We start from the raw sequence: 16,459 nt of genomic DNA, 5'->3' as shown, positions 1-16,459 counted from the left end.
GCAATGTGCGGAAAGAAAGCTAACCTGGCATGGTCTGTGAACAGTGCTTGAAGGGATAGTCAAGTCCTCTAAATTCCATTTTTTTAATGCATATTCAGTTCATAAAATCAATGGGAGGCCAGAACAGAAGCATGTCTTGGTCAAGATTTTGTCCTTTATCGTCCAAATGTTTGTTCTTGCCAGTCGCCATAGTAAATTTATGTCCCACTATGTGTTTCGGTTCTTTAACCACCAAATGAAAGTGTATTCAGCCAGAGCTGCGGTTTATAAGATATGTTTTTTTTTTCTAGATGAGGCTAATTTTGTAATTTAACATTCTCTACATTTTTCCCATGATTTTGTTGTGAAATTATTCAGCGGTATGGCAAGCCTGTGTGGCGCATTAATAACATAACTATCTTTTATTTGTGTTGTCTTGAAGTTAATGGTGGTGAGAAATCCGACAGCCATGCTTCTGCTTCCAACACTTACACAAGTTTAATGATTAGATCATGCTTTGTTTCATGAGAAAACAAGCTTGTGCTTTAGAGATGGAACCCTGCATATGATTGTTTCCCAGCCATTTTTGTTTTTTGATGAGTATGATGACAACTTTATAATCTTGCATAGTCCATGCAAAAAAAACAAAGGGAACATATTGTACAGAATATTATGCTGAATTAACTTGCTGCCCACATAGGTCAGTCCCACTGCTTGAGAGCCTGGGTTCTATTTTTTCATAAAATAATATTTTGTTAAAGTATGCTAACTTCATATACTTAGAAAAAAAAACAATAAAGCAAAATGCAACTCACAATGTGGTTTCTTATCAATAGGAGAATGTAATGAGGAATACAAAAAAAGGACCCATTAGAAACAATGGGCTCAGTGAAATCCTCCCATAGAATGCAACCCCGGGCACTCTAACACATTGGTAAACATCAATAACTTGAAATATCTGTTTACCTTCTAAAATGTAATGCATGAAAAATGACTGTTCTACTGTCAGAAATTAATGACTTGTGACTGTTGCAGAATTCATATTTATTATGTATAGGTCAGCATATCTTACAGAATACAGAGATACTACCCCGTAAACTGATATTTACACAATATGTAGTATGTTTTTTTTTTTGTAGGAGTTCCAAAAATTAGCACTTAGAGTAAATATGGCTAGGGTATAGAAGAAACCATCACACTGCAATCTTTTTAAACACAGAAGGTAACAGTTATACTGATTATACTATACCTGTAATAACAATACATTAACGAAACACATATCCATGTTTGCAATATGAGTCAAACAGACACTTAAGGGATACTAGCGGAACTCTTTTGTCTACTCCATGTCATCTTGCTTGTTTCTTTTATGGACTTAAACACCTTAAGGACTAAAGTCTATTTCCCCCTTTCTCTCGTTTAGTTTAACCAAGTTTAAACAAGTAGGACTTTTTTTTGAAGACATACATAAATAGATAAACCATCATTTCATATGAAAAAAACACATATATAAAATAGGTATTTGTCCTGATTTTGGAAATCTCAGAGTACTGTATGTCAATATCTATCATTTGTTGTGAGGTTTTTCCACTTAAATACCACATATCAGTAAAGAAAAACTTTCTTACGTTATATCTGAGTTACTAGATTTAGATTTAGTTTTTCCTCTTGTTCTTCTTCCTTTTTTTTTCCACAAAACCATTTATTTATAGGAGGAATGCAGAGATATCAGACATCCACATATGATCTGACACAACAGACACGGTGATATTATATCTATATAGAGACATATCTTGATCTAACCAAATGTCAAAGTAAGACATGACAGTCCAACTCAGTGTCCATTGATATTTGGCACTATAGTGATATAACAAAGTACTGGGGCTAATACACAAATTACTCTCACTTATCGTGATAAAGTTGTTTGTCAGCAATAGCTAATCATTTTTCGGAATAATCACGGCTTATTGGCATGTCTACTGCACATACGCCAGTATTGCAATATTTACAGCAGCAATCTTTACAGCAGCAAGTACATATTGGTAGGTTTAAATGTTTGAACATAGCACTAGAAAATTGTAAAAGTGTATCTCAGTTGTAAACTACGCAGGATCCTCTGCAAAAGACAGTACAGTACTGTGTCCTGTGCTGTGCACTCAGATGTAGGGTAGGGTCTCTAGAAGTATGACTGCTGGGAACTGATTCCAACATTATGTATGATGCACTGTTGGTAACCTGATGACAATAGGTCCTTTTGCACCCTACCTTTTGGTCTTTTTGTTCGCGGAGGAGGGTGTACGCTGTATGGATGTACTTACTCCAGTACAACAGATCGTGAGTGTTGTATCCCCAGCTCTTGCCTATTATGAGATACTTGTAGAACAGGCAGTTTTCCAGGGTCTTGTGTCAAGAGGCGCTGAAAATGTCCCAGTTGTCCATGGCTGAAAATTATTGTGAATTTGGATGGACCCTTTCAATGCCTGCAATGTAGAGTCTGCGGTACATGGAGAGGAAGATCAATCCCACTGTCCCAGGACCCAGGCAGATTTACTTACCGGCTGAAATATATGTTCCCGGAGACTTCTCCCCCAGGCCATCAAATCCTTCCCTCCTCCAGTGCTCAAGCTGTCCAATGAGTTTAACGGCCCACTGTCTTGATCCTAGCTGGGTATTGGAGTGTGGCCCAGTAGGCTATGCTATACGTCAAACAGTCCCCAATAGTTTCCTAGCAGGAAGACAGCCTCGGAGCCCAGAACCTCTGCAACACTCCAACTTCTTTCTCCAAAGTTTGTTTTGTTTGCAGAGTGTCACTAGTGACTGTCATTGGATAGTTCACGGTTTCCAAGTAACTTTCATCTGTTCCCGCTAAATATGTTTCTGCATTGTGCTTGTCTTTAAGTGCATATTTAAATTCTTTCACAGCATACATGTTTGTGTTGTGTTGTTTTTGTTGATCAAAATTAACAGGATCCACAGGCAATATTATTATGGTAGAATCTTATAATTATTCACCTTTTTTTTAAGTTGGGGTATTCTGGAATTTTGTTTTATATAAATGGTGCTAATCTTTAAATTCCCTTTTGATCCTTACTAAGTAAGAAGGTACGGGACAAGATCATTGTTTAATGAATAGTGGATGTAAGCACTGAATCTGTCAGAGAAGACCACTATCTATGTAATCCTCTGTGTACAAATGCTGATCTATAAAGGTGGAAAGTATATCAACACAAGAGAAAAAGGCATGCATGCAGTATACACACCGGCTTCATGGATTGCCATGCTAGGCTTTCAGCTTTATCATTCAGTGTGAGTGTTTAATTGACTCCAACAAGAGCATTGTATGAGATTGTGCAAGACCTGTGGCAGTAAGATAAATATGTCTGTTACCATGCCAGCACATATTTTATCATAATAATAAACTCGACAGCTACTGACCTATATAGCAGCTGCAGTTGATTGTGTTATATTATCTGGTTAGGCAAGATGCATTCATCACATAATCCCCTATACTGGCTTTTTTATTCTGGTAGTCATAATAACATTTTATTAAAATGTTTGATTTAGGTTTTTTTTTCTTTTTTTTAAACTCATTTCACCCTTCTCTACTTCACAGGCTTTAAACCTGATTCAGCCCTACCCTGTAGTTTATTTTTTCTTTGTCTGCACAATAGCAATTAAGAGATTATGTATGTGTGTGGGTTTTTTGTACTGTATTATACCATACCTGTAAAAGTATGTGTTTTCTTCACACAGTTGACGGTTTAGACACTTTGTATCCAAACTGTAGGAACCTATGTAATTTGATTTAATGTACATTACTCATTAGTCTTGGATTTCATCTGAAATAAAATGTGCACCAAGTATCTTTTTGTATTACATAGAATGCACACTGTTTCTTTTCAAGTAGGGTTTCTTAGTCTGTGGTACTTCTACCCTGTGTAACTCTTCTGATAGGATATTTGGAGGGTATTCCATTGCCATTTTTATTTTAGAAGGCTGGATATATATATATATATATATATATATATATATATATATATATATATATATATATAGTTTTAAGATAATTTTAAAATTAACTTATAATCAAACATGGAGACTTCCCAAGACAAGCTGCCAAGCTCCACACAAGAGGTTGGGGCTAGCCTTGCATAGGGTGGGGTTAGCCCCAAACAATATTGAGTAAGAAGGAAAGTGGGCAGGGCAGGGGAGTAGCTAGGGCCCTGGTGCGAAAATTGCCCCAGGCCCCCCCAACTTCAACAGCTGGTCTGTGCCATCGTTTCTCCCAAACAACTTGTCTCTGTCTACTTTGTCCCTTGCCCCCCCAACATACAGTCTGGCACACATATGTAAACACACTTACACACACTCACTAACACACACGTTCACATTCACTCTAACACATACTCCATCTCACCCCACTTAAACATCTGTAATGGGGCGCCCACTACCCCGACTGGGTACTCCTGCCAAACCTTGCTTCCTCCTGCCGGGACACCAACAATTAACCCCTTCAGCGCCAGACCGAACCAGCGTTGAAGAGAGAAGGGGGGACGTAGCTGCACCAGAGCTGTGTTGGCACTGTGGCTAGCCGAAGCTTAGCTACACAGTGTGGCTATTGTCCTGAAAAGGACAAAAAAGGATCATAGCAGCCCACCCCAAGCATCAGACAGAACTCATGTTGAGGACTCAACACAGGGGTATTTAAACAGTACAGTACAAGCACAAGGGGTAAATTGCATACAATAGACACAGCAAGCCACACAAAGTTCTTCATCAGGTCCTCCTTTCCACACAGCTCAGTATTTGCACTCAATCCACCTCAACCCAGTAAGGGGTCGCTATTGTAGTCTGTGGGGAGGATGGTAAACACGGGCATGTCCCTGACTTCTGGCTGAAACCTGCTGGATATCAGATCCAGGTACACATACTGGCCATGGAGGTCTCTGTCCTGTAAGCCCTGACCCGATGGAGGGTAACTCCACACACCATCCATGCTCACACACACACGCACAACTATACATGCATGCTCACACACACACAATTACACATGCATGCTCACACACACACAATTACATATGCACGCACCCAGACACTCATAGTAATATAACTAGACATTCAACACTAATGCAACCAGACACTAACACTCACATATATGCACACAGACATTCAGTGCTAACACACACACCTAGACACCCACACTAACACAACCAGACAGTCACAGTCACATACATGCACACAGACAATAACACATGTGATGACATACCCAGACACACAAACCTGCACAAACATCCCCGGACACACACTCTAACGTAACCAGACACTTATTTTTTGAAGCTTTAGCCTTTCTTCATTGCAGCTGTGCGAGCTGCCACAATACTAATGCTGGGTTGTACAACGTGACATTACATGACCCTGCTCGACCCTGCCTCCTCCTGGAAATTAGGAACATAAAGAACTAAGTCCAGGATTTGGGACTTGCCTCTTTATCCCTATTCCTGGAGCGTGCAGGGGGTTGGAGAGGGGAAATTGCCCCATTGACTTCTCCTTCAGATCTGCCCATAATATTAAGCGATATGTTCCTGTCATATATGCCTTTTCACCTTCTGTAAGTAATCAATCTACAGACTGGAGAATTAATTGAAAACATTTGAATTATTGAAGTACCCTGAAACTTTTCTTTTTTGCAAACCCTTTAGAGAGTGCACACATTTTATAATACTTACTATAGGCAAGTTAAGAGTACAGCACACCACATATAAATGCTACTTTTGTTCTGAATTATGTACACTTTTGTATTATTCATATTTCTATCATCACTCATTGTAAAACCATAAATCATTTGCAGTACCCAGGGACATTTTGGAGAGGTAACCTGGAATGACTTTATCACAGTGTATGGAAGCCTTTGTGGTTTGAAGCTGCAGAACTCCTGCTGTATTGTAAATTCTGATGTTATTAGCAGAGGACTATCTCAAACAAGGGAATGTATTCATACAGTTACCCATATAGAAGTATTATGGGCCTTGGTATTAATTCATCCTTAACTATTTAATTAATGAAAGTAAACAAAATACAGCATTTTTTTGAAAAAGAAACATAAACCTAGAACATAAGACATAGAAATACTGTAAATCTTTAGCATTATGTTTTTACTATTTGGTTTTCATTATAAAGTAAAAATAATTGCAAAGATGCTTTTGTAGTTTAAGTTAAACAGTCAACCACTTTGTGTAGCCCAGCAAGAGGATATAAAGGTTTGGGAATAAAATAGCCATTACCAACATTTAACACGTAGGAAAAGATGTAGAGTGACATTCACTTGTGGGACTTCTGGGTCTCTTCTTCTGATGGACTCTTATCATTCAATCTGAGGAACAGACCTCTGAGGTAAAACCACTTAAATTACTCTTTTTATGTGTTGGTTTTATAAAAGGTATAATCTTCAAATAAAGATACCATGTTCTCTTAGACCAATACAGCCATATTAATTTTTTACCTACTATTAAGCTGTAAAAATTAAGGAGCAGAGAGCTTTATCCCAGGGATGCATTCAGGTCCACTTAGAGTGACCACATAAAGAAAACATGGATCAAATTGCAAAGTCTTAATTAAGACTGGTGCTCAAAAATGGTCAAATCTGAGGTCCATATGGGTAAAGTTTTCAAGAAACATGCAGCTCAAATGTAAACCCTTAAATACATCAATAGAACATCATCCAAAACATCATCCAATAATAATGTAGGCAGTGAGAGTATCATTAGTTGGGTAGAGGAGAACAGCCATACTAATGGTTGTGTGCACTAGTCACTTTTCATTTTGGATGCCCTACGTACATGGATGTCTGTGTGCACTCAAGACACTATTAGCTTTATTAACAATACAGCTAAATATGTGCAGCTTTCTACTTTATCAAGGTGAAGAAAGGAATGGTAGATCCTCCTGTATAGCATCCTTTTATGCTATACACAGACAACACAGCTTTATATTACTAGACCTGTGGAAGAAAGGGAAATTGTTGTGCCTTGTTTTTCTACAGCATGCCAATACATTGACAACCAAATAACTAAACATATATCAGAGACTAGATATGGCTGCCGTAGTAGGTTTATAGTGCACGAAACAAACTATACAGGGATCTATTCACTAAAGGTTGCATTGACAGGAGAGTTTTGTTTTTATCTCTTTGACTTCACTATACATTGAAGATCCTACCTTAGTGAGCTTCTTGTGCATTAAGAGCTTGGTTGGCCCTGTATAATGTATACTTAAATCAGTGAGATTTACTCAGTCACCTTATCTGTTGAATTAATCATTATACAGGTCCAGTTTGGGCATTGCAGTGGAGAAGCCTGGCAGTGTTGGCCCTTCATAAAATATAGTGAAATTAGGGAGTTGAAACCCCAAATCTCCTGCAAGCTCTCCTGTCAGCCCCCATTTAAGTCAATAGACCCTACTATCTCCTCTTTTGCATGCTCTTGCTTAGTATCCTAGACATGGTATCCCTTGCCAGTTCAGCCCATCTAGTTGGTCTATAGGGTAGGGCCAGCCCTGCATACAGTACATCAGGAAAAGCACGTGAAGATGTTTTGTTACAATATCCCAGCTGTGGAAAATGCTAGTTATAGCCCCGCTCAGATCAGTGACGCCTGACTGACTTGTTATACTTCAAAGTTTTATACAGTATGTTAAAAAAAAAATCTGAATATACGTAAGTGCAATTCTCAGTGCTCCCAGGCAGATGTTCCCAATGCAGAGAATTTTCACAGGTTCTTCACAGCTATCCTCAGTTCAATAGTCTTTCCCTCTCAGTTGTTTTGTCGCTGGTTTTCACACCCACCTCTGCAAGCCTAATAAAAGTCAGCACTTTACACTGCAGAGTGATATGTGTTTTTCCTGTCTTCTTTACAAAGTAGCACCCATGCTTGTTTCTTAAATGGAACAACAGACATTATTAATGTTTTTTTTTGTAAATAATATGTATTATAAGGTCCAATTTAATTATTGAAGCTGTGATAGGTATATGTATGTATGTATATATATCTTCTTGGTTACAAGCCATGCAACATACGTACTCTATGTATATATGTATATTTAATTAAGTGTGTTTGTATCCCCAACCTTGTGTTTAAATGCAGCAAAAAAAAACATGCATTTTCTGTATTTTTATTTTTTGTTTGTATTGTAATTTTTAGATTGCACATCAACTGTTGGAAGATTGTGCTCCCAGGGAGATGATTCCACATGAAGTCTCTGGGTTTCCTTCAGGAATTAAATGTAACTTCCTATTCACCAGACTGAAATCAGCTCTAGTCAGACAGTGAGCAAGTAGTGGTGGTCGGCGGGGGTGGCAGAAAGCAAAACATGAAATCTAATCAAGAACGGAGCAATGAAAGCCTGCCACCAAAAAAACGTGAAATTCCTGCCACAAATCGGCCTTCTGAAGAGAAGACAGTCGGACTGACAAATGAAAACCACCGTACGGATAGCTTATCATGGCTTTCCTCCACGGCCACAAGCCAAAGCATCCTTGGTGGACGTCATCATGGATCTGTTGGAACTTCAGTAGAAGCTGGTTTACCACAGGGGGTAGGTTTACATAAATCAAGTTCAGCTAGCATGGACTATTCCCCTACCAATGCTCCAAAGTCGGTACCAGCAGCAACAACTGTTCCTGCCATTTACCAGACAGTACAATCGCAGTCAGGAGCTTCAATGTCTCCTGTGCAATATACTAGTGTGCCCCCAACTTTCCAGTTCATTGGGCCACAGTATAGTGGAACATCATATGCAGGATTCATCAATTCACAGCTAATTTCACCTACATCGAATTCCTCATCAGGCGCTGTATCCTCGGCAGCAGGTGTTGCCATTCCATCCCAACGCTCACAGATGGAGGCTTATTCCACTATGCTGGCCAACGTGAGTAGCTTAAGCCAGCAGGGACAGAAAATTGAATCGCACATAGATAGAACTCCTGGATTAATTACAGCAAGATCACCGCCTACCCAGCCAAGTCAATATGTTCATATTTCTAGCTCTTCACAGAGCGGAGTCAGAACTCTCTCACCTCCAACCATACCAGTCCACCTACATACTCACCCTACTGTTATTCCACATACCCTCACTCTTAGTGGCCCCTCTCAGGTGGTTGTGCAGTACTCAGATTCAGGCGCCCACTTTATCACTAGAGACCCCACAAAAAAGGATGAGAGTTTCAGGCCACAAGCCAAGGAGTTATTAAATGGGGAGATGGAGAAAGTTAGGAGATTTTTAGTACCCTCCTCTACAGATGCACATCTAATGAAAGCAGGCAATAATAAACCAGCTTCCCAGCATTATGAGACAAGGCCTGTAGTGGTGCACCCAAATACTGATTACAGTACTCGGGATCTCTCAGGTGTTCGTACGTCGGTCATGGTAGTACCTAACAGCAGCACGACTGCCACAGACATGGATGTCTCGCAAACTATAAAGAGAGAAGCATCACCCTCTGCAGCTCATAACAAGGGCAGCTTACATTTAGGAAAACCAGCCCACCGGTCCTATGCTTTATCCCCACAACAGACTTTATGCCAAGAAGGTGTAAAAACCGTTGCCACTTTATCTCCCCACACGGTCATCCAGACAACTCACAGTGCAGCAGAGCAACTTTCTGTCGGGCTGCCTGCTGCAGCCTTTTATGCGGGTACACAACAGCCAGTTATTGGCTATCTCAGCAGTCAGCAGCAAACCATTAGCTACCCTGGAAACTTGCCACAGCACTTGGTGATCCCTGGCACGCAGCCCTTGCTCATCCCAGTGGGAAATCCGGACATGGAATCCTCCGGGGTGGGGGTAGCACCTGCTATTGTCACTTCATCTCCCCAGTTTGCAGCAGTGCCTCATACATTTGTCACTACGCCCATTCCGAAGAGCGATAACTATGGTGCTGAGTCTCTGGCAGCACAAACTGCTTACCAGGCTGCACTCGTTCCAGCTCAATTCCACCTCCCAGTGGTACAGCCTGTTGCTTCTTCTATGGCAGCTGCACAAACACTGCCCCCTTACTTCACAAAAGGGTCAATCATTCAGCTAGCCAATGGTGATCTAAAGAAGGTAGAAGATTTGAAAACAGAAGATTTCATACAGAGTGCCGATATTAGCAATGACTTGAAAATTGATTCCAGCACAGTGGAGAGGATTGAGAGCACCCATAGTCCAGGCATCGCTGTGGTACAATTTTCAGTAGGAGAACATCGGGCACAGGTGAATGACCCCCTCCTTTTTAATATCATATCATTCATGTTAAATAATTCTGTTGCAAAATCATTGATTAACCTAGCATCATTGTTTGAACAAGGTTGTAGTCTTGTACCTACATTCCTCAGTACAGTTTACTCAATGCAACATTTTTTATAGTTTACATTTACCAGTAGCCTATACAAGTCTCAGAAGTCCGACAAACATGTTAGTCACAGGTTATTATGCATTCGTGCCGGAGTCTTGAGTTCTCAGGGGCATATAGTTTAGAGGCGACTCATCAATGTGCGCTTTAGTAGTATCTGAGCATCCCAACTAGTGTTTTTTTTCATTTGTATGATGCAATCAAAATTCCTGCTTGAATATGGGTGACTTACGTCAGAATAAACATTTTGGTTGCAGCTGTTAGCTACAGTAGCAAGTCATTTTTGGTGGACTAGGGCTACTATTTGGAGGAGTCTGAGCTCCTTGATATGGTCTACCTTGTATATGCATCCCTCATGGTCCCTTCATGGATGCCAGTATCCTCTAGCAGACTAGGAGGCACCAGGTGGAATAAAACATATAACAAAAAAACAATACATGTTATTATTTTGACATGATATTCTGTTGTGCCAATATCTTAAAATATAGCTACTATTAAATGTTTTGATGGATTTAGATAATCTAAAAAATGGATAGACACATTTTAGATAAAGTCCTCACATATATTGCCACAATCAGGGATAGCAGACCGTACTAAGCAGGCATCCGTCTCCCTCATGAAACTTGAGTCCTGCATCCAACTTTGTGTACAAGGCCCAAAGATAGCTTATGTCCATTGCATGTACACATCAGGAACTTTAATAAAATGCATTAAAAGCACAGTTTCAATTGGATAACAATTGGCCGTAGATTTATTGAAGGGTATAAGAGGCATTAATAAACAAATAACCATTCACTGTAAATAACAAACAAACATAAAACAATCTGCCTTCCATAGCCAGATTGTTTAATACCAAGCCCCAAACCAGAGGCAACCTTTACCCTTATAAACAGTAACAAAAGGTGAGAATCATACCCCTTGCACGCTTCTATTTATTTAAATTAAAACTTCTCTTGTGCTGCGAACACAGCTTATTGTACCAATCAGCTGCACAAATTTTCCCGCCACAAATGCTCACGCTTTGGTACAGCTGATTAACCAATCAGCTGAACGAACTGCCTGACAACAACAGTATTGGGTTTTAGCTGCAAAAGCCCACTAAAACCAATATGTCATGACCTAAGCTTGCCCTCTAGATGACCCCTAACTTATCAATTGTTCTGTTTGCTATTTGCTCAGCTTATAGAGACTCAATGTCTAAGCTTTTGACTCCGTTCACAAAAAAACAAGTTGAATATCTTCAAAGTAACATTAATAAAATGCACTTATAAAATACCCATATAAGCATGTCGACTTGGATAACAAATACAAAAGAAGAACATTAAAGCCAATGTGGCTTAATAGAGCAGTTAGGCAGGAAAAAAAAGAGAATGACGTTAAAAGCATATACATCAAAGTGGTCAGCAGCATTATTTATAAGACACAAAGATACTAGCGATAGTTGCAGAAAGGCATTTAGAATGGCTAAAGTAGATAATGAGAAACAGACAATGACAGCAAGACAAACCCCTTAAATTATAAGGAAGTAAATTGTTTGCATATTGAAGCCTAAAATTAGAAAGTATGTTAGCAAAGATAAGGAGAAGGCACACATTTTACATTTTTGGTTTTGCCCCTGTGTTCACCGATGAAGAACCAATGTCTACAGGTTTACAAATGAATGTCACAAAATCCTATGATTGGCAAATAGAGACCAAAGTTATATTGTTGGCGGTTTTGCCCTCTTCTGGAACGAGAAGATGAACTTGTGTCTTTTTTCAACCTAAATAACTGTGTTACTTTCTATACGTCTCTTCGGTTGTTAAATGAATTTCCCGATAATTGGTATCAGATTGTATTTTAGATTCATTACACCTAATTGGGTACTTTCACTACATGAAAATAATGTGTATGTGCTGGAGTGTTTTTTTTTAGAAATAAAGTAGAAGATTGACGAACATTTAGATATATGCCTTTTACATTATGTTAATGAATAATTAATTTTAGCTATATGGTAATCCCAAAGAAAATTAATTTTGTACAAGGCTGCCTACCTCTATGGCGCTTTGGACTGTCCGTGGGAGATTTTTAGAATTATCCCAAGAAATAAGTGCATTTGTTGGATTGCCTAGAGGCATACAATATATGTCTAGACCTTGTGGGAGCCTAATTGAATGCAAAATGCATATAAGTAGGTCTGGGGCTTTCATTTAATTTGTATACAGATTGCATATAGATTTGATCTCCTAACTTCTTATAACAGTGAGCAAGGTTATATATATTGTGTATGGGGTTGCAAACAGTCCATTATAGGCAACTGTGCACACTACTAACTACTACTATCTCCTACCACCTAGTATATATTTTATTATTGCTTTGCCATGTTTATTATTATTGCTAAGAACCACATGAAACTGCAATACCCCACCCACCAATTTAAGGTGTGAGCCCAGCTTTTTTATGGTTAAAATCACTGGTACTCACTTGTAATTTTTGTGGTTGTAGTGACCAAACTAAAGTAAAACAAAAAAACAAACAAACCTTTTTTTACTGTTAGAGGATCTGGGGAAAGTATTATAGATTCATTGAAATTACACAGAATGTTCTCCTTTTAGCCTGGGGCCAAGTGGTCCCTAAGAACCCCCACATTAGCTAATCCTTTCCAACACACGCACCTATTCACTAAATCAGATTACCTGTCAGTGCCAGCTACCACACTACTAGTACAGAGTCACATAAAGTCACCTTATGTGAGCCCCACTGAAAGCCAACTGCCCAGAGTGGGATTCCCTCTGTTAGTGGCAGCCCTGCATAAAGAATTCTGAGTGGCCCTTCCCCTCGTGAGACAGCACACCTCTGCCAATTCTGTGGAAACATTATTGCCCAGCTCCAAAATACCACTTTGTATCTAGATTCACATATAAAAAAAAAACATATATATAAATATATAAAAAACAATGGTGAAAAAATGTATTAGCTGCATATATAGTATATATATTTCTATTCAAATTTTATTGAATTTGGATTTCAGCCTATTTTGCCAATATGAGAGTCCGCTAGCGGCAACAGAACATCTGACAGATACATGCATTAGCGGTTCTTTTTAATATGAATAAGTATATGTATATATAAATGTGGTGCTTTTTTCTTTGTCGGAGGGCCTCGGTGTTGCTGTGTTTTTCTGTATTTTAATCATTTGCTGTTGTTTACATGTATGTTCAAGCAGGTTTTCTTAAATAAAACGTCTATTGTGAATAGGCATACTCACCCATAAAGCGATACGGTAGATTCAGTGCATGAATGAAACCCTTTGAGAAACATAGGCTTGCTGTTTTGAGAAGCTTGTCCTTTTTTCACGTTACGTGGTACGGTATTTTGTACATACACACAATATTTTCATATTAAAATCATATTGCTGATGGACTGTTTTCTAATTGGCAATGAAATGGTTGATTCATTCAATTGCTTCTTTGTTGATGCTTCAGTTGTCATTTTGTATGTTTCCAAATTACGTAACCTTGTTTACAATTTGTCTTACATGCTCTCCCTTTTGCGATCCCGCTAATTAATTCACATGCCTGCTTAGCACCTGTCTTTATTCATAGTAAGACCTGTCACAACATGTAGGTAGAGTCTGTGGCTTCTTTTTCCATTTACTGCTCATGTTTACTCACATTAATAATTAGTTTCATCTGACAGGGTTCCTGAATGTTCTTGTGTTGTTTCTGCTAACGGCTTGAGTTCATAAGAGCTACATTTCGTTATTAAAATAGCCACAACGTTCCCGTAGCCTTCTTACAGCCGGAAATTATACCTTACATGTTATATTTTTGGCTATGTCCCACAACCAATCAACTTGGGAGTCTTTGTTTAATGCTTAGTGGCTATGCAATAAAAATAATTTTATCGTTAATAAAGCAGATCTTAGTAAAGCGTGGTGCTATGTTAGCCATGGAAATAGGTGATTCAAGGTGATAGCTTATTTGGCTAATTGATTAGAATTAGAGTGCAAGCTTTTAAGGCAAGTTAGGTCTTTTCTTTAGGCATATTACATAATTAACCCAATTAAGGGTAGAGAAAATTATATCCCAGCAGAAATTATAGTTAAGTCTGAAAGAAAGTACTTGGCATTAAACAGAAGAGCATAGAAACACCTGTATGTTGTGTTAATGCTTTTTAACACTCACATGGCAGTTTTTAATAACATTAAAAGACTTGCTGTTACGTCTCCGTGTCTTCTGCTGACATTAAGATGTATCCCAGCATAAATTTGACCCTTACTCTATAGTTTGCTCTTTTAACCAGTGCATGAACTAAGGCATAAATAACCCCTGAAATGTTTTATAATACATATCTAAAAGCATAATGTTACCACAGCATATGGGCAGTTTTTCATGTTCTGTTAATGTCAGATATATTTTGTGACCAAAGTGGTTTCTTTGTTTCAGGTTAACAAAAATGTGTTAAATTCCTTCTTTTCTATTTTATTTCCAACAGGTCAGTGTTGAGGTTTTGATAGAATACCCATTTTTTGTGTTTGGTCAAGGCTGGTCCTCGTGCAGCCCCGAAAGAACAAGCCAGCTGTTTGATTTGCCATGTTGCAAGCTGTCTGTTGGGGATGTCTGCATTTCGCTAACACTCAAGAATCTAAAAAATGGCTCCATAAAAAAGGGCCAGCCTATGGATTCAGCTAGCATCTTGCTGAAGCACCCAAAGAATGACAATTTGTCCGGAAACCGGCACAGATATGCAGAGCAAGAGAATGGGGTTAATCAGGGAAGTGCACAGTTGACTTCTGAAAACGGCGAACTGAGGCGTCCGATAGGATTAGCCTTTGAAGCCAAAACAGAATCAGTAAAGCCCAGGGCAACAAGGAAGAGGAGGTGGTCCGCCCCAGAAACACGAAAACTAGAGAAATCTGAAGAGGAACCACCATTGACTCTTCCGAAGCCTTCTTTTATTCCTCAGGAGGTTAAGATTTCCATCGAAGGTCGATCTAATGTAGGCAAGTGAAAAAAAAAACTTAGAGAGAAAAAAAGTAGGCTTACCCTTGTCATTTTTATTCAGATTACTGTACTGTAGAATAAATAACCCAGTATTTACATGTTATCATCTTATATTAGGTTTATGTTATAACATTTTATAGTTGCGGCTGGTATCTTGCAGGAGACTGTTGGTGCACACGTTCTTTCTACAAGTCTTTGTTAGTAGCCAGGTTGCGTGGGAGCTACTGATGTGGCAGGAGTATAAGCTTTCTGCGAACTTTATGGAGAAGAATGTATTGAGGTAGCTCCCGTTATGTCATTGCGGGGTGCTACTTGCTTCTGCTTTTTTTAATCATTCAGAGAGGATGACAAGGGAAATGGAGAGAAATTAGTCCACCCATTTGTACTAGCATAGCATGCTGATTTGGGGGGGAATCTTCTCATGGATAGGTCTTGTGGCTTAAGTGCTGTGTTTAGCTGGGCCTGCGACAGAAGAAAAACGAATCAAAGGTCTGCTTTCTGTCATTTTGATACATACATTATTCTTCAGCTGGCCATAGCATTCACTTGTGGCTAGTGCCATGTTGACATTGTGGACTTCGATATTTTATGGTGATTTTTTCCCCCACAAGATATCAGTGCAAATGAAGGCAAATTTTGCTTGTGCAGACCCATACAGTACTCAGCAGCCACGATTCCACACCATGTGACCAATGACATTTGGCACTACTGTCACCCTTTTGACTACCAGATACATTTTGCTATTCACTCTTCTATTATCATGGAGGGTTATGTCTGCTTTCATTGGAAGCCTAACTGCACAAATTGACCTTAGAGAGTAATACACATTTCCTCTATAGACCTACAAAATGTAATATTTCTGCTGTGAAAAGAATCAGATCTGTCCTTATGGGTTCCTATAATAATTCTAGTTTTCCTTTTTTTTATTTTTAACAAGCATAATTACGAGCATGTGCTTCGTGAGGACTAAGCACACTGCCTTTCACTGCACTAACAAACATGGTCAGCATCATGGGTGCATTTATATTGTTTTTACTTCTCATACTGTTTTAGTTGTTATCTACCCCCCTCCCCCTAAACATCAGTATGAGACCACAAGACATCACCA

At 39.0% G+C, this 16,459-nt stretch overlaps 1 protein-coding gene across 2 annotated transcripts in view; it reads left to right on the top strand.

The window, feature by feature from the left end:
* Positions 1 to 15,830, top strand: part of ATXN1 (ataxin 1) — a 96,360-nt gene extending 80,530 nt beyond the window's left edge. For both annotated transcript variants that reach the window (XM_053466851.1, XM_053466852.1), the window contains 2 exons: positions 8,175 to 10,227; positions 14,843 to 15,830. In XM_053466851.1, coding sequence (XP_053322826.1) covers positions 8,344 to 10,227; positions 14,843 to 15,358 — 2,400 coding nt within the window. In that variant the 5' untranslated portion in view covers positions 8,175 to 8,343 and the 3' untranslated portion in view covers positions 15,359 to 15,830. The remainder of the gene's footprint in view (positions 1 to 8,174; positions 10,228 to 14,842) is intronic.
* Positions 15,831 to 16,459: the final 629 nt, after the last annotated feature.

The sequence above is a fragment of the Spea bombifrons genome, chromosome 5 (genome assembly GCF_027358695.1).
Source record: "Spea bombifrons isolate aSpeBom1 chromosome 5, aSpeBom1.2.pri, whole genome shotgun sequence".
In the NCBI taxonomy this organism is placed as follows: domain Eukaryota; kingdom Metazoa; phylum Chordata; class Amphibia; order Anura; family Pelobatidae; genus Spea; species Spea bombifrons.
Note: the sequence above shows the minus strand (reverse complement) of the source record. Positions and strands in the feature narration are given on the sequence as shown.